Source organism: Podarcis cretensis, assembly GCF_951804945.1.
Source record: "Podarcis cretensis genome assembly, chromosome: 12".
In the NCBI taxonomy this organism is placed as follows: domain Eukaryota; kingdom Metazoa; phylum Chordata; class Lepidosauria; order Squamata; family Lacertidae; genus Podarcis; species Podarcis cretensis.
Genome location: NC_137181.1, coordinates 42,493,316 through 42,517,793, shown reverse-complemented (window position 1 = coordinate 42,517,793; position 24,478 = coordinate 42,493,316). Strand labels below are relative to the sequence as shown.

At 41.0% G+C, this 24,478-nt stretch overlaps 1 protein-coding gene across 7 annotated transcripts in view; it reads right to left on the bottom strand.

Annotated features, from left to right (window-relative positions):
• The window catches only part of RARB (retinoic acid receptor beta), a 357,399-nt gene that overhangs the window by 129,591 nt on the left and 203,330 nt on the right, over positions 1–24,478 (bottom strand). For 6 of the 7 annotated variants that reach the window (XM_079947362.1, XM_079947366.1, XM_079947364.1 and 3 more), the window contains one exon: positions 13,157–13,279. The exons of the other annotated variant lie outside the window; for it this stretch is intronic. In XM_079947362.1, the coding sequence (XP_079803488.1) occupies positions 13,157–13,279 (123 nt within the window). The remainder of the gene's footprint in view (positions 1–13,156; positions 13,280–24,478) is intronic. 7 annotated transcript variants of the gene reach the window in all.

The window sequence follows — 24,478 nt, the reverse complement described above, 5'->3', positions numbered from 1 at the left end:
GTAACTTGACCTCTCGCAGTGAGGGAACCGCCAGAAGGCCCTCGGAGCTGGACCTCAGTGTCCGGGCAGAACGATGGGGGAGGAGACGCTCCTTCAGGTATACTGGCTAGCTCAGGAGTGACTAAGGGGGAGGCAAGGAAAGCACGGTTAGGTTCAGTAAAAGGAGCGCTTTTGCCCAGCTCTGAAACTGAGCACCACAGGTGGGAAACTTTACAGTGTGCCTGCAGCTGGGTGGAGGGTTGCAATTTTGCACACAAGACACACAAGCATGGGAAGCTGGACACAGCATGGAAGTTCTGGCCCCTTGGTGGCTGTTTCATTGGCGGGACACACAAACCATGTTGCTTGTCCCATGGTAGCTTGTGTCTACAGCTGCACTGGAACACAACACAGATACAGTGGTACCTCTGGTTACATACGTTTCAGGTTACATACGCTTCAGGTTATAGACTCCGCTAACCCAAAAATAGTGCTTCAGGTTAAGAACTTTGCTTCAGGATGAGAACAGAAATTGTGCTCTGGCGGCGCGGCGGCAGCAGGAGGCCCCATTAGCTAAAGTGGTGCTTTAGGTTAAGAACAGTTTCAGGTTAAGAACGGACCTCCAGAACAAATTAAGTACTTAACCCGAGGTACCACTGTATGTATCTTTGGATTCCATTGAAAGTCACGAAACAGCCCTAGCACGTGGCACAAAGGGTAGGCTGGTAGACGGATTATTTGTGTAAAGCAGCATTTAGACCATATTGTGCCATGCATTCAATTGTGGGCTGCCAGTGCAATAGCTACAGGTGCATGAACAGATGCAGAAGGTTGCTGTGTCGCATGCACGGCCCTAGATCTGCCTCCCCCACAAAAAAATAGGTTTGGAGGAAGCTTTCTGTTGTAGCCAATAGACTTATTTAAGTCTAATTATGGTGTGGAGACGACTGCAGCGTTCCCACCTTTGAACTCTTCCACAAAATGCCCCAGACTGCAATTAGGTTTAAAAGAAGCTTTTTCTTGTAGTTAATAGAAAGATTTTCCCCAAGCCTAAAATACTACAGGTGAGGACCAATGTGTGTGCGGGGGTCACAACTGGTGAGACAGACCTTCTCTCCCCAGCTGTGAAAACCCCCCACCCTCAAATCTCCCCTTCCCACTGCAATCAGACTTGAAAACAGGCTTAGATTGAGTGGAGTTAGAGACAAGAGGGCAGCCATATTTTTCCCTTCAACAATATCCATTTCTATTTGATTGATTGATTTCTACATCACCATTCAGCTAAAAAAAAGAACTCTTATAAAAACCCCAGGGCTAAAATGTACATATATACCCGGCAGTGTGGCATGAATTTTTCGTAAGGGAAAAGTTAAGGCCAGCTTGCACCTCTGGGGTGATGTCACATGCATGACATCACAACATCCTGATGTCACACTCGTGAGTATGACACATCACTTCCTAAGCCAGAAGGAGGTGCCCGGGCTCTGACAGGATGCTGGACCCCTCCTGCCCTCCTTCCCCTTAGTCCACTGACTGCAGGCCACTGTATACAACCACTATATGTGCGGCAGCATCTACGGTATATATTTTAAAAGCAGAAATAAGAGATGGTATGCATGCTGATACAATGGCTTGGTTTGCATGTCGTGGTAACCCAGAGTATGGTTTGCAGCAACTGTGTGAACCTGCTAGCTACCAGAGAGAAAGCTGCAGCCTCCTTCCTGGGCTTTTAAAATCAGTGAGTGGGATGGCAGCTAAGTCAAAGTTTGGTTTAGGGTGTCACCGAAACCTGGGGTCATGGTTAAAGTCTCTCCTACTTAACCACAAACCTGTAAGTATAAGACAAATCTTGGCTACAGATTGGGATTAAGGAGAAAATACCTTAGCCATAATCGTGGGCTTGGACTTTGTGCAGTGACCTAAAACAAGTCTAAGGTAAGGGGACCCCTGACCATTGTCCAGTCACGGACGACTCTGGGGTTGCGGCACTCATCTCGCTTTACTGGCCGAGGGAGCTGGCGTTTGTCTGCAGACAGCTTCTGGGTCATGTGGCCAGCATGACTAAGCTGCTTCTGGCAAACCAGAGCAGCGCACGGAAATGCCGTTGACCTTCCAGCTGGAGTGGTACCTATTTATCTACTTGCACTTTGACGTGCTTTCAAACTGCTAGGTGGGCAGGAGCAGGGACCGAGGAACAGGAGCTCACCCCGTCGCGGGGATTGGAACCGCCAACCTTCTGATCGGCAAGCCCAAGGGGCTCAGTGGTTTAGACCACAGCGCCACCTGTGTCCTTAAAACAAGTCTAGGGAAGAGCAAATCTGTTGCAAAACTAGCACTTTTGCACTAAACTATGGTTTAGCTTAGTGCGACATGTGAACACGGCCAAACTATTCTGTATATGTAAAGCCAAATCAAAGTTCAACTTTTGTGTTCTTAGTTTCTTACTTCATCAAACCTGATTCTTCACCTGCCTTCCAAGCTCTCTAAAAAGCATCTGCAATATTGCTGCTCCTCTGGAGCTTTCAGTACACTTGACTCAAAACAAAGACAAGCACCCAAATACAAAAGCAAAACAAAACCACAAAATGTTCTTGTTTCTGCAATGGTTGATAAGCTGGCTTTCATTGAGCATGTTGCAACAGCAGCTGTCATTAATAAAATGTATGGGTTTCTCTAAACATCTGCAGGTCACATTATTTCTTGACAAGGCAGCAAGAGGAAAAGTAATACTTAGGCAGGTTATTAATCACCTGCTTGCAACTTCCTCTGTGACATAAAGTAAATAACTGCCATAGCAGGTTATAAAAGAAAACGAGGAATAATTAACATGAATCTCAGTAATATTAAACTACTGAGGGGGTGTGTGGGATCCTATCTGGTTCACTGAAGTTAAGACCAGCTTATTAAGTTAAGACCATAGCTGTATACTCAAGAGGACACACGACTAGCCACATAGCAACTCCTCTCTAGAAATGGACAGGGAATTTTAAATATTTAAGCATTATTATTTCAGGCTGCCTTTAAAGGATAGCATCGAGGCAGGTAACAGAGTAACATACAAAAAAACAACCCAACTGATGAATGAAAGCTGATGATTTCAATAAAACAACCATCCAGCCTATAAATACTAAAATCCAATACAAAAATACAGCTAAAAGTCACAAGCCATTAAAAAACCCACAAGAACAACAGCTGAAAATAAAGTTAAAGAGACAAACAGGGGATTTAATGGTTTCCTAAAGTCCTGTAAAGACAAGGGCCAACAGATCCCAAGTTTGAGTGCCATCCTGGGATGGAGGCGTGTTGCAGAAAAGGTGCCCATCAATCTGATTGTTCTCAGGAGGCCAGCAGGAGAGAAGGGCCTCCAATGGTGATCTCACAATGTGAGCAGGATAGTGTGGATGAAGATGGCTCTTTAGGTAGTGTGGCCCAGAGATGCCAAGTTTCGCCCGACATTGGGGGGGGGGGGAAGGGCTCGTCGCATGTTTCTGACATCACACGTTCGACACAAACATGTGACGTCACGTGCATTCGGAAGAGGCTGTGAGGCCAGAAGAGGCCTGTCGTCACCGCAGGGAGGCCCAGTGGGGCCTGGCCCTTCAAAATTGGGAGGGGGGGTTTCAGCCCTGTCCTCACATACTTCCAGGCTGGGGCTGAGGAGTCCTCAGCCCCATATAGTTGGTGCTATGGCCTGGCGGTATATAAATTCTAATAATAATAATAATAATAATAATAATAGAAAATTTACTTGCCCTCATCCCTTCCAAAACAGCGTCTAGGTGTTCTGGTTTGAGCAACGGCCTCAGCCCTACAGAGGTGAGAGGCAAAGCTTCAATAGCACCCCTGGACATCTCCATATACCCCCAGCCTGGACCAGTCCATAAAAGCACATGTTTTGGCAGCCGACATCTTCACAACAAACCTTAAAAGCTCTGCCTCCATGGATCGAAAGCAGTATGCTTCAAATAGCAGATGCTGGAAACCACAGGAAGGGAGAATATACTGTTGCACTCGGGTCTTGTTTGCAGCCTTCCATGGGCATTGGATTGGCCACTTTGAGAAAAGGTTGCTAGACTAAATGAGCTACTGGCATGACCCAACAGGGTTTTCCGGGTTTCAAACCAGAAAAGTGGTCAGCGATACAACACGGTTGTCTTCTAGGATGTATGACATAAGAGCTCTTTTAGTTTATATCAGGGGTTGTGCACATGAATGATTTTCGGCAAAAACAGTCTGCAGGCTGCAGCAGTATAGCTGACCTCCATAAAGCTGGTTTTTCCCTTCTGAAGGAAGGAGCTAGGTATTCTGAAAAATCCGACAGTGAAGTGCCTAACACACTGCGGGTCTCCCCCCCCCCCCCCAAAGTTCCTTTCTTTATTAGGAGACAAAAAAACCTCATAACAGTCAGCATTTACCAGGCGATTAGTCAGGCAGGCCTTCAAAGGTTATCTGTTGAAACCTCAGCTAAATAATATGGTCCAATGACAGAAGAGAAGGAACAGATCCCTTATGGTTGACCCTCAGGCCAGTATTGTATAACACTAGGCAGCTTTCATTTATAATGTAGAGAGCACACCTGGAAATCTGCTTGTAATTAGGAGGTGATAACGAATCCATCTATCAAGCAGGGGCCTGTTTGTCATCGTCTCTGGATGAAAAGCGAAGCTTTTTCTTCCTTTCTTTTTTGCATAAGCCAATATCTATAGAATGGGTATCACAAAGCCAGCCCCCAAGACTTTCTTATTGGCATAGGCTGGGTTTTTTTTTGGAGGGCGGGGAGCATCTTTGCTTTCCACAGTCAACAATGGGATTCAGCAGAATATGTGGTTCTTTGGACTGAAGCTATAATCTTGAGTGTCATTCTAATGAAAGGATGAAAGTCGAATGTGACAGGTTCTGAAAATCTCTTATTTCACACCACTGAATTCTCTCAGCATAGGAGCAAAGGTGTTTAGAGGTTCTGGTTATGAGGAGCATTCAGACAAGAAAAGTCAAATATAAACTATAGATAAGATATGAGCTATAAGTTATGGTTACCAGAATATATGTGATGTGTTTTATCTATTTGTCTAGCTACACACACACACACACACACACACACACACACACACCACCCAGCTTCCTAACATAATAGAATAGGTCACGTAAAACCAGGCAAGATTACCAAGATGATACTAAGACTGTTTCATAAATAATCTGATTAACATAGGTTTCTAAAGGAGGCTCAGAATCAAAGAAGACTGGGAGATTATGAGCTTTGGAAACTGGGAAAATAGAACTACCATCAAAGGAAACTGTCAAGGTGGATAAAAGGGAAAAGAATAAGGTACTAAAACGAAGAGCCATGACAGTAACTGCTCTGATTTATCAACTTTCAATAGACGGTACTTACAATCAGCAAAACCTTATTTTCAAAAAAGTTATTCTTGCACCTGAAAAAAAGCATTAGCAGCATTTGGGAGCCTATCTCGGTATTATTCTCCTGGTATGTTGGTAGAGGCAACGAAACTGGGCTTTTGCACAATTCCTCCTTGCTCTCCTAAACAACAGTAGCAATATCCGACCTAGGAGATCCCATGGTTATTTGAATATGGAACCTTCTTTATGCCGAGTATTGAACACACTGTCTCTTGTGGATTAAATAGTTGGGATAAGGGGAATCCTGCATTCAAGTAACAGTGCCATTTTGGAATTTCCTGGCTCAGAAGTTGCCTTTTACAAATAAAGGCGAGGGGAGGCAAGGTGGAAGCATGTAAGGTTTCATCTGCGCTATATGTTTAAAGTAGTACCATACCACTTTAAAGAGTTGTGATTAGGGGTGCTGTGAGTTGTTTGGCAAGCCCTATTCCCCCCACACAGCTACAATTCCTGGAGCTCTCTGGGAAGAGGGATTAATTCTTAAAACAATCTGTGAATTATAGCTCAGCAAGGGAAACAGGGGGTCTCCTAGCAATTCTCAGCTCCCTTAACAAATTACAGTTCCCGGGATTCTTTAAGGGAAGACATGACTGTTTAAAGTGGAATGATACTGCTACATAGTGCAGATAGGACCTTTGTCAGAGGACATGGTACTAGTTGTATCTGAACAGATCCTGAGGTCATTTAGCACACTGCACAACTCAAACAGGGTAAACATTTTACATTTGTTACCTTCTAAGTGTTCCAAGATCCTACAAGTATAGAACTGTTCTAATATAGAATGCAAGTCTACTAAATCCCCATTTTTAATTTAAAAAAAGCAATGAATACGTGCAAGTGCTTTATTGTGAAATTCAACAAAACCATACTCCAGTAAATCAGAAGTTTTAAATAATGCACTTTGGCTCGTAGCCAACGAAGCGCTAAATTAAAGTCACTTAACAGTACAGTGGTACCTCGGGTTACATACGCTTCAGGTTACAAACTCCGCTAACCCAGAAATAGTACCTCGGGTTAAGAACTTTGCTTCAGGATGAGAACAGAAATTGTGCTCCGGCGGCGCAGCAGCAGCGGGAGGCCCCCATTAGCTAAAGTGGTGCTTCAGGTTAAGAACAGTTTCAGGTTAAGAACAGACCTCTGGAACGAATGAAGTACTTAACCCGAGGTACCACTGTATACTTGTACCACTGGCAAAATGTTTCATGCCCGGGAAATGTTGTTGTGAAAAAGAATGCAGAAGCAGGTTGCTGGCAACTTGGTTGCACAATAGATTGTGCATTCTGTTGCACAACACAACAAGTTTCTGCTGGCTCAACTGCTGTGTTGGATTCTTCTGTGGTGCAACACTGGGAATCTTTCCCATCTCTCTGGTTAATATGGAAAGTTTGTGGTTTGGTGGGTATGCCCAGCACATGGGTACCCTCTCGCCAGTTTAAGCTAAAAGGGATTCTTTTGAATACAGTGATACCTTGGTTCTCAAACTTAATCCGTTCTGGAAGTCCGTTCCAAAACCAAAGCATTCCAAAAAAAAGGCACATTTTCCCATAGAAAGTAATGCAAAATGAATTAATCTGTTCCATACTTTTAAAAACAACCCCTAAAACAGCAATTTAACGTGAATTTTACTATCTAAAGAGACCATTGATCCGTAAAATGAAAGCAATAAACAATGTACTGCAGTCACACACAATCAATCAATCAATCAATCAATCAATCAGTAGCTGAACTGAGTTCCACACAGCCACAAAAAAAGAGAGCCACAAAAACAAAAACGCAAAATAAATAGCAAAAACAGACAGACCTCAGTGTAACACTCAAAATGGAAGTGTGGCACTCAAATTGGAAGCGTAACACTCAAAACGGAGCACATTCAGCTTCCGAAAGAAGTTCGCAAACTGGAACACTTACTTCGGGGGTTTGAAGTGTTTGGGTTCCAAGTTGTTTGAGTAACAAGGCGTTTGAGAACCAAGATACTATTATACCTGAATAGGGCTCAAGTATTGAAATTTCAAACTCAACTTGCTGAATTGGAAGATATTCAGCATGAGAACACCAATATCTGATAATTAGCCGCCAAATAAAAAATGTGTTGTGTTGACAATTTAATTCAGGAAACCAAAAGTTCAATTGACTATCAGCTAAAATGGTACTTTGCAAAGGACTATGTGGATATTCAGATGACACTATTTTTAGAGTTGCTCCTGTAATAAATGTGGACTCACTCCGGATTAGGTGAAAGCTATGCTTGCTTAGGGCCCTGTAGACAGATTTCCAGAGTAAGCCCCAGGGTATGGTGCATAACCACTAAGCCACAAGCTCAGATTTCAGGACTTGAGTCCACAGATCATCTCAAACAGGCAGTCTAAGGATTGTCAGGTGGAATTCAGTTAAAGAATGAACTGCAGGGAGACCAGAAGCTCCAGCAATGGAAGCCTCCTTGCATCAGTAGGCCAGGACAGAAATTAAGTTATCTACAAACACTCCAAAGTATTTAACAAAAGAAAAAAGAAAAAAGAAAAAGAAAAAAGGTTAATGAAACCAAATATTGCGACCAAGCATGAAAACCGCTGTAACAATATTATTAATAAAACTTCTTCCGTGTACAAACATGGTCCCAATGAGCCAACTCAGATGGCAAAATGTATAATTAAAAGGAAAAGCCATTTTCACAACAACATTACCCACAAAGCTAAACATGCTTTTAGAAGCGCTGGTCTTCTCAATTGTCTGCTAGAATGCTCCATTACAGAAACTGTGAAATGAAGATAATTGGGGGGAATGACAGACGCTGGATTATGGAATAACTGAAACTCAGTAAAGTGTAGGCATTACACATGACTGCAACTTCGGTTTGTTTATTTGCTGGTTTTGGTTTTTTTTATATCTATTACTTGCTTTCAATTCAGTAATTACTATGCAAAATCGTCTGGATAATTTCATGACTGGGGCAATTTTTAGAGCATGTTATGGATGTCACACAAAATGCCCCAAAGATTTGGCTTGTGGCCTTGGCACAGATTTGAAGGAGACGGTGGATGGCTGAGGATTACCACGTAACCTACGCTTGTTAAAGACAGCGTGCATGTAACCACACGGGAAGCCAGTGCTCTGTGACATCCAGCCATATATTGAGGAAAAAATATACCACGGCCCTGCAACAAATCAGCAATGCAGGGAGGCAGAAGGGTGGTAAAAAATTTTTCATTGCGTGGACAGTCACAGCAGATGGCCAGCTTCTTTGTGTTGTTTCATGAGCACTGAAACAACCATTGGTTAAACACTCAGCTGTAGCCACCTTATATTTTATTTATCTAGACTAGAGCATTTATAAATTGTCCCCCAATAATGTAATTTCCTGGTTGGCTCACAGATAAAAAAATACAATATTTAAAATAACATTAAAAAAAACAGCTGCAGCATTAAAAATTTCCAACAGAGTGATCTAAACCCAAATGTAACTAAAAACATGAAACGGTTTCAAGATCATGGATTTTAAAAGCCTGGTTGAATAAAAACGACTTTTTTTTTTGCACCAAAAAGGCCACGAAGAAGGCACAACTTTTGCAAAATTGATAGGTCCCAAACAAAGGTTCCCTCTATTTAATATTATTTATTTAATATTAATTAATTATTTAATAATTAATAATTAAAAATATCCCTCTATTTCTCAGAGAGAAATATGCACACCAAACTTTTCAAATTTACCAAATGCAATCAACAAAATGTGAATATAAAAAGACATGGTCCAAAATTAAGCAGAATCAAGTCCTGTTTATTTAAGAGCAAGAGATTAAGTATGTGTTTCACTGTGCCCTAAATTTAAAAGGCCTCAATGTTGGTGCACTATGTCTACAATGACCGGAGAAGTGATAAGACTAGGAAAGTAAAAAAAAAAAAAGGGGGGGTGGACACAAACATCTCCAGTATGCCAGAGGATCAGAAGTAATGCAGGAAACTATCTCTGAAACAGCTCGACTCTTAAAGCACATTACATGTTTTCAAAACAAGGATGAGCTTCAGGATGAGGCTAATCAAACATCAAAATTAAATTCACCAGGATTAAATTCGGCTGACATTGAAACCTAATCAGATACAGCCAAACTGCAGTCATTAAGATAATCTAATTTGTTTTGCTGAGATTGGTTGACAATCAAAAGAGTAAGCGAACAGATGACGGGCAGAAAAAGAGATGAGGTGTTGAAGTCGAAAAGCAAACAAAAGAAATCCGGCAACAGGTGCTGCAATGCTACGCTACCATCCAGAGAGGTAATTTGTTGGGAAAAGAATAAAACTATGCCCCAGGCATCCAAGAAACTTAGTATCATGGCTGGAGCAGAAAGTTTTTAAGGCCCTCTTGTGTGTGATCAAAGCAACCCAGTTGAGAAAAAGCAGAGGATCTCTGTCATTGAAGGATAGTAATGGCATTAGTTTGCCTAGATTATATATATAACGTATTAATAGGTCTGGACTGCTGGACCTAATGAAATCCATGACTGGAAAGACAAATGGTATGTACACAACCTTCCTTTTTCTCATAATTGCAGCTTTCCTAAATCAGACTTTACAGGACAAAGCAATTAGCTTTCCTTCCTGCTATAGCCATATATGGAACATGCAAAGCTGCCTTGGTCCATCTCACTCAGCATTGTCTACTCTGACTGGCAGGCAGTGATGCTCAAGGCATTCAGTCCACATTTAAGTGAAATGGCTTGACATGGCTCTAAAGACACAGCTGATCCTCACTTTCCACACTTCTCTGAATTCCATAATACAGTCATACCTTGGATTACAGACACTTCAGGTTGAGTGTTTTCGGGTTGTGCACTGCGCCGAACCCAGAAGTACCAGAACGGGTTTCGGTGCTCACGCATGTGCAGAAGCACTAAATCACGCTTTGCGCAGAAGCACTGAATCTTGACCCGCGCGTGCGCAGACACAGCGCTGCGGATTGTGAACGTGATCCATGTGGGAGTGTCCACTGTACAATTCTTGGCACGGAAATGCACCACGATGTGTATTTCAAACAAAAATGCATGCTAAAAAATGTGTATTTTAGAGTAAAACTTAAAAGTAAGTAAAATTTGTGATAAAATGTGTTGAAAGTGTGTGTGTGTGTGTGTGTGTGTGTGTGTGTGTGTGTGTGTGTGTTTTAAATTTCAGGTTGATATGGGAATTTTCACATGATGTAAAATTCACTTCCAGGAATATAGAGGAATATTGTGCAACTTAGCATTCATTTCTGTGGTACTTGCAAACCTGGAAGCAAATATCATGGTGCTAAACTTGCACTATATTCTGGAAGCAGAACAGAATGAACTTCCCTGAAAGAATCCTGAGAACTACAGAGTTATTGGGACACCCCTCACATAGCTACAGTTCCTGGCACTCAAAACAAACTACATCTCCCAGGATGCTTTTTGTCACAAAGCCATGACTGTTAAAGTTGTATAAGAGTGCTTTAACTGTTTGGCATGGCCATAGTTCCATCATGGGATTCAGCTGCTAAGCCCCACTAGCTCCAGTGTTCCTCAGTGGGGGGCACCAAAGTAGACAAAGGATAAGAAGAAGAAGAAAGTTCCCTGGATAAACCTAGAACCATATCACTCCCGATTAATATGTACAAATCTTTTTGAATGTGATTGCATGGTCAGGGCTCGATTTAGGTCTGATGAGGCCCTAAGCTCCTGAAGGTAATAGTGCCCTTTAAATGTCCAGCTGTCCTTTGTCAACAACAAATTGTCGCTGGTTTTTGTGTTGAATATATGCTATATGGTCATTTATGGACCTAATAGGTATCTAAATCCATTTGCATATGCAGGAGGTAGACACCCTATATATATAGAAATGAGCAAACCAGTGATATTTTAGGGAGCAGGCTAGCAGGCTAGCTAGATGTAAGCTAGCCCATTGCTTACATCATAGGAGCCTACACAACCCAAAACACTGTTGCTGTAAGTAGGTTTTATTTTATTTGTTTTTCATCTTATATTTCAGGGAAGTTTCCAATCTGTGTTATTATAGTGTATTTTTGGTTTTTATGGAAGCCGCCCAGAGTGGCTGGGGAAACCCAGCCAGATGGGTGGGGTACAAATAATAAATAATTATTATTATTATTATTATTATTATTATTATTATTATTATTATTATATTTTGGAAATGTACATCCAGTTTTTTTCCTTTAATTTTTTTGGGGGGCCCCAAGAGAGGGGGGCCCTAAGCTGTAGCTTGATTAGCTTATACAGTGCTACCTCAGGTTACATACACTTCAGGTTACATACGCTTCAGTTACACACTCTGCTAACCCAGAAATAGTGCTTCAGGTTAAGAACTTTGCTTCAGGATGAGAACAGAAATCATGCTCCGGCGGTGCGGCAGCAGCAGGAGGTCCCATTAGCTAAAGTGGTGCTTCAGGTTAAGAACAGTTTCAGGTTAAGTACGGGCCTCCGGAACGAATTAAGTACTTAACCTGAGGTACCACTGTATGTAAATCTGACACTGTATGGTGCAGTGCAACTTTCGCAAGCCACTTTAAGAGCCCCCAAGTGGGATATAATGCAAAATGCAAGCCTTTTAAATAAGTAAACAAAGAATCCATTTGTAAACGAAAAGACCCCCCCCAAAAAAATTTACTCTGCACCTCTCAACAATCTCCAGAAGCCAAGCCTGGAAATGAACAGGAGCAAGAATGTGCTCTGACAGAGCTTCCACTGATTTAAAAATGAGGTGCAAATACGTTTCCATCAAAGGTGCATGTACAGGGTAATGAAAGTCTGTAAGGAGAACGCACTTCAGTATCATCATATGCAAAGTGTTAGCAGAAAGAAAAATTCTCTCCATCTTCAAAAGCCTTATCACCAAGAGACAATCTAAAGATACGTATATATTTCCAAATTCCAACATACTTATTCCTGCTACAGCTACTGACGCAAAATTGTAAAGCGGAACAAAAGCAGCCATTGCGCAGAGATCAAAGCACAGTGCATTTCCTTTTAAGCCCAGACTTTAATATGTGCTTCAGCCGATCACTGTCATTGTTCTAGATTATGAATCACCGACACATACATTTTCAAGTGTAATGACACTCTTGCTTATTAAAGACCTCTCAGCTGAAGGGGCAGAGTATTATGAACTGGCCAATCCATTCATTTTCTTGAATATGTTATTCAGTATTTTATGCTAAAGCAGCAATACACCATCCATTTTAGTACAATGATCCTTATGTTCAATAAAAGTGAAGTGCTGCATCATAAATCATTATAGTCATTTATTCTACATTAGACATATTAGACACTCTATTCCATAATCTATTACAATAAGGTGGATTTAAATATACCCCAAGGAACTGCAACAATAACTCGAGAACCAAATATAGCAACTGCGGATAAAATATAGTTAACCTAAAATTGCACTGGCAGAATGGACAGTGGTGAATTTTAAAATGAAATTCAAAATGTGTTATAATATGAATCCAATAAACAAGCAGCAGAGAAGCAGTGCAATTCCTAGGAAATTTGCTTAAAATATATCTAAATTATTCACTTAGATTTTGCAAGAGCTATTTAATGTATGTAGACATAAATGAAATAAAATAGGAAATAAATAAAAAGGAAACTGCGATTAAAAACATCTTTGAAGAACAACCACCAAATACCCCTTCTGCTCTGGATTTACTATTTCCTTCTGCTTTGTATATACACTGGTTATCTTACAGAAGCTCTAGTTTCTTCAAGCTGCACATTTGCTCTTCCTAGCAGCTTACCTTTTATTTTTAACCATTTTTTAAAATCCATGTGCTTGGTGGCAAAGTCCCAGCTGGCTTTAATGGAGCCGGATTGCACCTTTTGGCCATGATCCAGTACCTCTGCATTCAGAAAACAGGAAGCTGATGAGTGAAGGGAACAGACAGAAAGGAAGAACATAATTTCCTCTTATCTCAACTTCTTGGTGTTTCAAAATATCATTCCCAAAGTGCTCCATGGGGCCAAAATAACACATTAAGTTCCTCTCACGGTTTGCCTTTAAGTACAGGATTTCTCTTTCCACCAGTAACCAGTTTGGTGGTGGCCCCAAATCGGGACCCTGATACATGGCGGACAGGGGAGTTAACCCTTTGCTCCTTGCAATAGTTTTGATCTGGAAAGGGAGTCTGCCCCTCAATTTGTATTGCTGAAAAGCCCAGAAGAGCTTTCCTCTTATGCAAATAGTAGTCACACCCTGCCATGAACAGAACTGAGACCACAGCGAGGACTACAAATTACAGCATCCTTAACCACCACACCAGGGTCTTGATTCGGTTTGCGGTGTACATGATATTTGTAAAAGGAAGATCTTGTAGTCAACAGCAAACTTTGCGATAAATGTATTGTAAAGTGTGCCCATAAAAAACACATACTTTATGCCACTCTGTGTGAGCCTGGTATACCACCAATGCAGAAACAAGTCATCAGTGAGTGCCAACTGATTCTTATTCCAATTACATCTTATAGCCTGGGTCCTGGTGAACCACGATACCATATAAATGTCACATCAGACAAAGCAACACAACAATCTTAAGCCAATGATTTTTTTTTTCTTCTGCACCAAAGTCTGGAACTGTGGATCCTTGCACAAAGACAAAAAACTCATGGATGACTCCCTTAGTACAACTGAGTTACATAGTCTTGTGTATAATTAAAGAAACTGGGTTGGTCATTTCAGTGAGCTTTGAAGGCAACAAATACCTTCACACAACACAACCACATGAGTAGATACATTTAATATGAGGGACAGCAGGCAAGCAGTTATACGCGACAGAGATAAATAAAAGATCCGAGACGCAAAGAGCCTAGAACATCAATTGAAAGCTAGCATTGCTTGCCATGCGCATGGAACAGCCAAAGGGAATTGTTTTATTCTCATTTCTATGACGCTTGCTTAGCGCTGAAAGCCACAAGCAGGAATGCTTATGTTAAGTGGGAACCTAAAATTGCCCGTCAAATTGTTTTGAGACTAGGTCACCTGTGCTAAGAACAGAAGCAAGGTGGCACACGAGATAGGGCTAAGCAATAATGTTATATTGGTTCTGACATTATTAAGAAGAGCCTGCAGGATCAAGCCAAAGGCCCATCTAGAACAGCATATAGTCTCAGAGGCCAACCAGATGCCTGCAGGAAGTTTGTGAGCTGACCCTTGAGTACAACAGCACTCTTCCTACCTGCAGCTCCCAGCAACTGATAATCAGAGGCAGCTTGTCTCTGACAGTGGAGGCAGAATGTAGCCAAGATGGAGAGTAGCCAATGGCAGTTTCAGACCTTCTAAGTGTCCCTATTTTCCAGGAATAGTCCCAGATTTACAGAAGCCGTCCTGATTTCTGATTTGATCCTGGAATGTCCCGCTTTTCCTTAGTATGTCCCTATTTTCATCAGAGAAATGTTGGGGGGTATGGAGTTCTGCGAGCCCCAAGCCAAGGAGATCAGTAACTGTACAACCTTTGGAAGACCTCTGAAGGCAGCCCTGTATAGGGAAGTTTTTTAATGTTTAATGTTTTATTTTGTTTTTATATACGTTGGAAGCCATCCAGAGTGGCTGCGGCAACCCAGTCAGATGGGTGGGGTATCGGTATCGGTATCGGTATCGGTATCGGTATCGGTATCGGTATCGGTATCGGTATCGGTATCGGTATCATCATCATCATCATCATCATCAAATAGGACAGCCCTATTTTCATCATAGAAACATTGGAGGGTATGCAACTTTATCCTCCATGATTTTTTCTAATCCTCTTTTAAAGCCATCCAAATTGGTGGACATCACTACTTGGCTAGTGGAACAATACTAGCAATGAAAGAGGAAGGTTTTGGCAATTCTTTATCTTCTAAGGCTGAATCCACACAACAGTTTCCCCCCAATGTATCCCTAACTGTTAATATCTACATTGTATTTGAGCTTTCACATAATGTAAAAGCCACTCCCAGAAAAATAGCAGAATATGTGGCAACTTTAGTGCTCATTTCCATGTTATTTGCTTCCAGGAAAATATTCTGTTTGCAAGTAACACAGAAATGCATGCTAAACTTGCGCTATATTCCTGGAAGTGAATTTTACGTCATGTGAATAGTTAAATATAATGCAGAAATGAACAGTTAGGGAAATGTCGGGACAATGGAACCAGCTGCTGAGTGAATGCAGATGAAAACAGTACTTACTTTTGTAAGCCCTGATCAGTCAATTTGTCAGAGATCTACATTATTGTGGTCCTATCCTGGACACAAACCAGCTGAAATATGGATAGAAATCTCCACCCAACATCCTAGGGCTTTCACTTTTAAAGCATCAAATAAATTAAATAGCACAAACATTACTTGCCTACCCTTAAAAGACCATCTTTCGTTTATGTTTCCTCTCCTTACGAACCGCTATCACAAATGGTTTCTTAACAGTCCAGATGCAGAATTTCCACCATTTTGTCCTTCACCACTAATTAGATAATCCAAACAATCAAGTTTATCTAGCGTGATTTGTTTGCTGCAAAGCCACGCTGAACATAAGTTATGGGGCCATTAGCCTATTCTTCTCTCCCTACAAGTCTCATTATTTTGCAAGTCACGGATATTAGGCTTAGGGCTGACTGGCAATTGCCAGAATTGCTCATTTCCTTTTTGGAGACACAGGAAGTACCACTTTTCATTACTATCAATCCTCTTGCTCTTGATGAGTCTTCAAATAGCAACTGCAACTCATAGGTTAAGTTTATTAGATCATTTCCCTCAAGACCTTAAATACAAATTAGGTAGGTTTTCTTATTCGCAGAGAGGATACAGCATTTCCTCTCGCTGCCATATTCTCTGTTGCAGCTACAAGTAGGGTTGCTGCCTATGCATCACCCCCCCCCAAAAAGGGCAACACAGAACTAACTCACAAAAATGTGTAGATGCCAATTTACATGCCTAGCTGCAAATTTTTAAAGAATTACTTTACTTTGAGTAGAAATACAATACATCTCACCACTGTGGTGAAGAAGACTCTCAGTCGCTTTCATGTTGCTCACTGTTGACTATCAACTTCCCAGCCCTTAATCTCTCTTCTTTTGGTTCTTCATTTTTAAACCAGGATTGGACAGACAGCCCTTCAAACAGATGACCTCATTCACTGGAGAACTGTCCTCTACAAAATAGGACACATGGCCACCCTAGCAATGAGAGATTTTTCATGTTGCTGCTCAGGCACCAGGAAATTTTAACAACCTCTATGGAATGTAACTGGGTACTAGTTTGTCCAAAATTAATGTCACCAGATATTTTTTATGATGCTGATAATATATTATCAAAAGAATTGGTCTTATAAATGATCTTAGCAGCACAACCAGTAATTGCAACTCAATGGAAAACAGCCCAAAATCTAACACTGGACGCTTGGTTCCACACGCTGGAATATAGTTATAAGGGATAAAATTATGCACATTTTGAGATTACGCGAAGGACTAGAACATCCAGACACTTTTTATATGATCTGGCATTCTTTTATGACATATACAGAGGGTGGGGCTGTGGTCTAAACCACTGAGCCTCCTGGGCTTGCCAATCAGAAGCTTGGTGGTTCGAATCCCCGCAACGGGGTGAGCTCCCGTTGCTCTGTCCCAGCTCCTGCCAACCTAGCAATTTGAAAGCACACCAGTGCAAGTAGATAAATAGGTACTGCTGTGGCAGGAAGGTAAACAGCATTTCTGTATGCTCTGGTTTCCGTCACAGTGTTCCATTACCCCAGAAGTGGTTTAGTCATGCTGGCCACATGACCCGGAAAGCTGTCTGTGGACAAACACTGGCTCCCTCGGCCTGAAAGCAAGATGAGCCCATAGTCGCCTTTGACTGGACTTAACCGCCATGGGGTTCTTTACCTTTTATGACATATGCAGTGGAACCATCCTTTTCAAGACAACCTTCGTTACAACCCTGGCAAATCTGCAACTATACTTAATAATCTGCTATTGTTGAGTGTTTACTTGGACTTTGTTATTTTAACTCTACATGCCTGTTTTACAGGTTTTTTTAAAAAAATGTTTAAATTTTTATCTGTTATAATTGTTCGCTCTGTTTTGTATACATTATAATATGATTTAATAATAAAAAGTTTTTACAAAGCAACAACAACTGGGTGCTAGTTGGAGGAGCACCGTGCAAGAAACTGACTAGTTATAATGGAGATATCCTTGAAAGAAAAACTGCACATCATTGCCAGGTTTTCAAGAAAAACTTACCAAATGCAATCTTCGCCTCCTGGTGTTGATCAAACTCTTCTTCAGAGTTTGTTTGTTTATAAAAGTATTTCTGTACCATCGTATCATAAAATATCAGAATGGTGTATGACTATAAAACACCATTAAAAACAATGCTAATAATCCTAAAAGTGGCTGGCTATTAAAACAGCTGCAAAGGCCCCTCAGCTTAAAAAGGTCTTCCAAGAGATGCCTGAAAGTCAAAAGCAAGGATGCCTGCCAAATTTCTGCTGGATATTTAAACCAGTACCTAGTTCGCATTTTACCTTTTCTTTCCTAAAAAACATTCTGACACACATACACTGATAAGAAAACCACAGGCTAAATCTACAGCCTTCTGCAAATTAATTGAAACAAAGCATGTTTTCTATCTTACTTGTAATCCTGTACTCAAAACAAACAGGAAAAGTCAGTTGATCATTATGGTGTCGGAAGCCTGCAGCCGACAGAAGGAACGATGTGCTCACCACAATATACTGAGGTTCTACGAAAGAGAGTTTATTCCAGAGCTGGAAAAGAGGTATCCTGACACTACTGGGATATTGCAGCAGGACCTAGCCCCCTGCCTAAAGTGGTGAAGAAATTCATGACAGAGCAGCAAATACAGGTATTCGATTGGCCAGGGAATTCCCCAGATGTAAATCCCACTGAGAATTTGTGGACTATATGTAAAAGTCGCCTCTGTGCTGTAGAGTGTACGACTATGGAGAAGGTCATTCAGGCGCTGATTCAAGTTTGGTACAGGGATCCGAAAATCAGCAGTGACTGTTGGAAACCAGTAGACTCCATGCCAAACCGTGTTCAAATGCTGCTTAAAAATAGCAGAGGTCGTATCCATTACTAATGTACGTTTATGTGAGTTTTGTTCATGTATATGTGAGTTTTGTACAATAAACTACATTGTTTGTTTCAATTAATTTGCACAAGGGTGTAGAATGCCCAACCGAGAGCTAAAATGGTGAAAATTCCGTCCTCCCTTCTTGACTCCACAAGAGCTTCTGTATTTTGTCCTGTGTTGTGAACCGTAGAACCACATGACAAATTTATTCCCTCATGTGTGGTGGAACACCTTGCCCTGCACTCTGACCATGAACCTATTTCTTCTACATAAACAAATCACCATCCAAACTTCTAAGCAGTTGGTGCTTTCTCCAAATCTAGGTCCTTCCTGATCATGTTTGCTCTGACTCATGACCTGGAACCAGCTGCTCTCAATTCAAATTCAATCGCATTTCCAGGTGAGAAAGGCAAGCTTTAGTTTAGCTGAAAATGCAGAAACGCTCCTTCCCAAAGGAATATAGTTTCTTCCTCTTGCCTTGTCAAATCATACAGTACAAAAGTTTGAAATCATAGCAGAGATTTACAGGGAAACAAACTTGTAATATTTATCTCTCCTGTGTCCAATATCCTCAACAGTTAGACTTAAACACAGCTAGATGGAAAGAAGGGGAGGGACTCCTAGTTAGTGTTAAACCCAAACGTTTCAGAAGAAATTTTCTATTGGAACACAACCAAGTGATGTGTTGCTAATGTTTTATTTTCCACAATGAGACCATTTTTAATCCCTATGAAGTTAGCTTATTCTCTTCTACTACCAACACATCTGCAATTTATCAATTTCACAGAAGTGTCCTAAGAAGGATTTGCTATCTCTCTCTCTCTCTCTCTCTCTCTCTCTCTCTCTCTCTCTCTCTCTCACACACACACACACACACACACTCTTCTGAAATGCATAAAATTATCGAAAAAAAACAAAACTGCTTGAACTTTCCCATGGTAAGAAAGGCAAAGCAAAAATGGGAAACTTTGATATGCATGGACTGGACTGAAAAGAAAAGGCTGCCAATAATGTTTAAAAGAGGCAAATTGCAGGAGATTTCACTAACCATTATATCTATTCAGGCATTCTTTTCATCACACAATTAGAAAAGCATGGGGAGAGCAGGGATACACTATTTAGGTCTACTCCATTGCATCCTGGGAGCGGCCGCTGGGACAATATAACACTGGCCCTAAAGGATCTATACCGGTTCCCAGTATGTTTCCGAGCATAATTCAAAGTCTTTGTACTCACCTTTAGAGCCCTAAATGACTTTGGCCCAGCATACCTGAAAGAGCATCTCCATTCCCACTGTTCAGCCTGGACACTGAGATCCAGCTCTGAGGGCCTTATGGAGGTTTCCTCACTACGAGAAGTAAAGCTATAGTAAACCAGGCAGAGGGCCTTTTCGGTAGTGGCACCCGCCCTGTGGAATGCCCTCCCATCAGATGTCAAGTAGATGAGTAACTACCGTATATAACCTTTAGAAGATACTTGAAGTCAGCCCTGTATAAGGTAGTTCTTGATATCTGGTATCTTACTGTTTTTTAATTTGTTGGAAGCAGCCCAGAGTGGCTGGGGCAACCCAGTCATATAGGGGGCATATGAATATGATGATGATGATGATGATGATGATGATGATGATGATTGTTATTATCCCAATCGCCCTGCCTGCCACCCTCCATGCACTGAAGGGCAAATGAAGGGAACCTGGTGTGCTAGCTGAGGTTCCCCAAGTGATTTGCAACCTTGTTTATGCAACCACTAAGGAGAAGAACGCCTGAATAAGATTCTTGGTCTCATTGCTGTCAAGTCAAAACAATAGCCTATAGTTAAGGGAGTGGATAAAGGTTCCATAGTGGGGAGCAGGTTCAATCCTTTGGAAACAGATGAAAGGAAAAATCCTGGATAGCTGCTGCCAAGTCAGAGTAAGCAACGCTGGGCTCGGCAAACCAGTAGTCTGCACTTATCTCCTGATCTAAAATAATGCAAATAGTACATTCAAGCTGCATCAAAACCTGTCCATGGAATGGAGCTTGGAAAGGAACTTGGGCTGTCCTAACAACTGCTCACTGCTTTAGGGAAACCTGTTTCACACTTTGAAAACCATTGGCCAGTGCCTGTTCCAGGTTTTGGGAGGTCTCTATTAAATCCCGCCCTCTGCTTCCATATTCTGGCTTTGGTTGTTTTTGCTTAGTGTGCCATGCTGTCTCTCTGTTGTGGAACGAGAGAACAGGTGGGTGGGAAGCAAGGAGGAGTCAGAACTCTCAACAACGAAAACCGCTGACACAGGCCACTGATCATTGGTCAGTATCACTCAGGAGTATCATCCACGTCAATTCTCCTGTCTACGTTTCAATAGGACGTACGATGTTGAAGTAAACAGCGTGTGAGGTGGATAAGAGACTGTTATGTACTGAGTTGAATAGGATCCAAAATGCAGCAGTCTGATTGGTCCTAAAACAATAGGATCCAGAATGCAGCAGTCTGATTGGTCCTAGAACAATGCAGCAGTCTGATTAGTCTGCAGGAGCCACCCAATCCGGCTCCAGATGGAAGTGAATCCACAACCTGATTGGCCTACAGGAGAATTCCGGAATCAGCCAATCACGTGCAGCCCATTGTGTAAATAATGTATATAAAGCAGATACTTTGAGGGGACTTTTATTCCTCCTCACCACTATGAGCTGAATAAAGAGCATGAAATCCACTCTCGACTCTGAGTATATTTCAGAGACTTTCTGAAAACAGTCTCCATCCATATTTACAAGTATTTATTTGACCTTCTGACTCATTTTACTTGTCCCTGGCCTATATCCTATGGGAGTATTGTCAGTGACTTTTCAGCATCGGGCCAGGGTGAAGGTAAAATAACAAATTAAATTCAGTTTGGAAGATCTCCATATTTATTTTATGGTAATTGAGCAAAACGTCATCCATTTGGTTTAAAGAGCAATTAGCAATCTGAGCAAAGTGAAAATTGATCCGACTTAAAAGAAAGTAAAAGGATTATGCTAGAAATTTTCCTTTCTCAGTTTAAAAAGGCATTGCCTCATCATCCTATCTTTCCTTATTGGCATATTACCCACTTATATTGGGAAGATAATGTAGCATATTTGACATCACATTCATTTTATCGACTCCAGGCTGCAGTCTTATCAATATAGAATTCCTAGGCTTAACTTCAGAAATGTGAGCACTGGAAGAATGCTCAGAAACCAATATTTGACTGGAGGGCAAGAGCATTCATAAAACCCCTGTCAAAAGAGGAAAAATGTTTAGAATGTTGAAACAACAACAAAATAATAACCCCTTGCAAACTAGTTGACTGCTCATGAAAATATTTGGTATAACAGTTCTAGACAGTTTGGATAAATGTATCAAACTATGTCTCTTTAAAGTACGTGCTCTGGGACAAAACCTACATTTAAATATCCATTTTTAGAGAAAAACAGATTTAAGTACATTCATGTTAAATATTTTTTTTTAATGCAGATTAATGTAGAAATGGAACAGAATTTTGGGTAAAAATATGCAAAAATATCAGAAATAGACAAATTCTCCTATACTTAAGGCATTTCTTTTTTTAAAAAAAAAATAAAGTACCCAAAACCAGTTTAAACCCAGAGATATGAAACGTGGAAATCAGGAATATCAACAACTTTTAGCTAAAATGGTCCAAACACTTACAAAATTTTCTGATAGCTGTAATCCAAAGCTAGAATGCAATTTTATGTTTTATTTGCATAAGCAAAAGTGCAGATACTTGAGCATTACTGTTTTCAGATGTGTTACTCTCTTCTGAAGCCATGTAATTACATACGCTGTTAATTAGGCTAATCTGGACATTTGGATAACCAACTTTTAGATAACTGATTTCAGAGTCACTGCATATGACTATGATAACACAGCAAAATCTGATACAGGTCACTCCTGGAGACATAATATGAAGCAAGCAGTTGATCTTAGCCACTAAAGCTTTAACTGAAGACAAACTTCCATAATGAGTGTGCAGATGAGGGTCCCAATGCACACATGCAGGGGATCCCCTAATCATAGAAGATAGAATATATGCATACAGTGGTACCTTGGTTCTCAAACTTAATCTGTTCTGGAAGTCCATTCCAAAACCAAAGCATTCCAAAACCAAGGCGTGCTTTCCCATAGAAAGTAATGCAAAATAGATTAATCCGTTCCAGACTTTTAAAAACAACCCCTAAAACTGCAATTTAACATGAATTTTGCTATCTAATGAGACCATTGATCCATAAAACGAAAGCAATAAACCATGTGCTGCAGTCACACAATCAATCAATCAATCAATCAATCAGTAGCTGAACTGGGTTCCACACAACCACAAAACCAGAGCCGCAAAAACAAAAACGCAAAATAAATAGCAAAAACAGACAGACCTCGGTGCAACACTCAAAATGGAAGTGTGGCGCTCAAATCGGAAACATAACACTCAAATTGTTAGCGTAAGACTCAAAACAGAAGTGTGGCACTCAAAACGGAGCACATTCAGCTTCCGAAAAAAGTTCGCAAACCGGAACACTTACTTCTGGGTTTGCAGTGTTTGGGTTCCAATTTGTTTGAATACCAAGGGGTTTGAGAACCAAGGTACCACTGTATTTGCTTGTACAGAGATCTTTATGCATACTGGAATACCCCAGGACTACAGGGCGCTTTTCATATGAGTTGAAGACCTATGTGCACATACACACACATATGGACCATCTGAAGATAGTAAACATCCAATTGGCTTTCCTAGGCCTTTACAAGAACAGGATTTGCTCTCACACACATACGCACCAAACATTCTAGTGGGCTTTAAAAAGAAACAACAAACTGGTATGTAAGTTGCCGAAAATAATGATAGAGCATCTGATACGACACCAAGCATCTCTACAAATGTGAGATCTTCTTCTGTGCCACAGATCAAAATTATACATAAAATGAAATCAAGAGTTACCAACTTAGAGTAAGCAAAGGGGGGCAGTGTGTTCCTCCCTGTTTAATGCAATCAATGAACAAGAGCTGAATGAAGTGAGAAAAATTAAGAGGTCTAAAGATCAAGCGGGAAATAAAAGAAAGACACACAAGCAATTAAAAAAAAAGACGAATGGGCTGCATTTTAAAACAAAGTATTTTGAGATGCAGCAGCAGCAACTCATTCAGCCCTCAGCCCTGCATTATGACAATGGCATGCAAATGCTAGCAAGTCAAGACTTTCCTCCCAACCATGTTTTCATTAAAGATTCTGCTTTTTTCCAGAATAATAGTAAATGACACGTGAACTTCATATGAACCATAGGTCATGAAAGGATTTAGCATTGGCATTTTTAATCTAAAAAGTCTGTGCCAGAAAATCAATATGTTTCAGTTGCGGCATTCGAATGCAATTTTCTTCACGTAACAGGGTTTCTTTCTTTCGTTCTTTCTTTCTTTCTTTCTTTCTCCCACCCCCGCCCCATCCCGCTTCTCATTCCCTCTCTCTCTCTCTCTCTCTCTCTCTTTCCTCTCTCTCTCTCTTTAAAAAAAAATAGTGACTAATTCCCAGTTTTTCTATGAAACAAGCAGCTGTGTTATAAAGGTAATGACATCAATAACACATTACATGTAAACAGAAAATGAACAAAAAAATCATTCAAGGCCCTTTTCAAACCAGCGTGCTTTTCATCAGCGCTATTACTGGTTCCATTCACATTATCGGATTGAACCATGCTGCATAACCAAGGTGCTGACAAGCCTTGATTACCCAATAACTCCTGTATTCCTTTCAGGCAAGTTCACGGAAAGGACAGGAATGCAGGGCCTTCCTGTGGGGCAGACTGCTTTCCACAGAGACTCGAGTCAATGAAACCCAATGCCCTTGCGGCTCCACGCACCAAAATGGGGCTTTGCATTTCCTGATATGTATTTATGACTTTCCCCCCCTCCTTTGTTCTCTATTGTTTCAGATAACAATTTATTGTGTGGCAGAGGGGCCAAGCCAAACATTTTAAAACAAC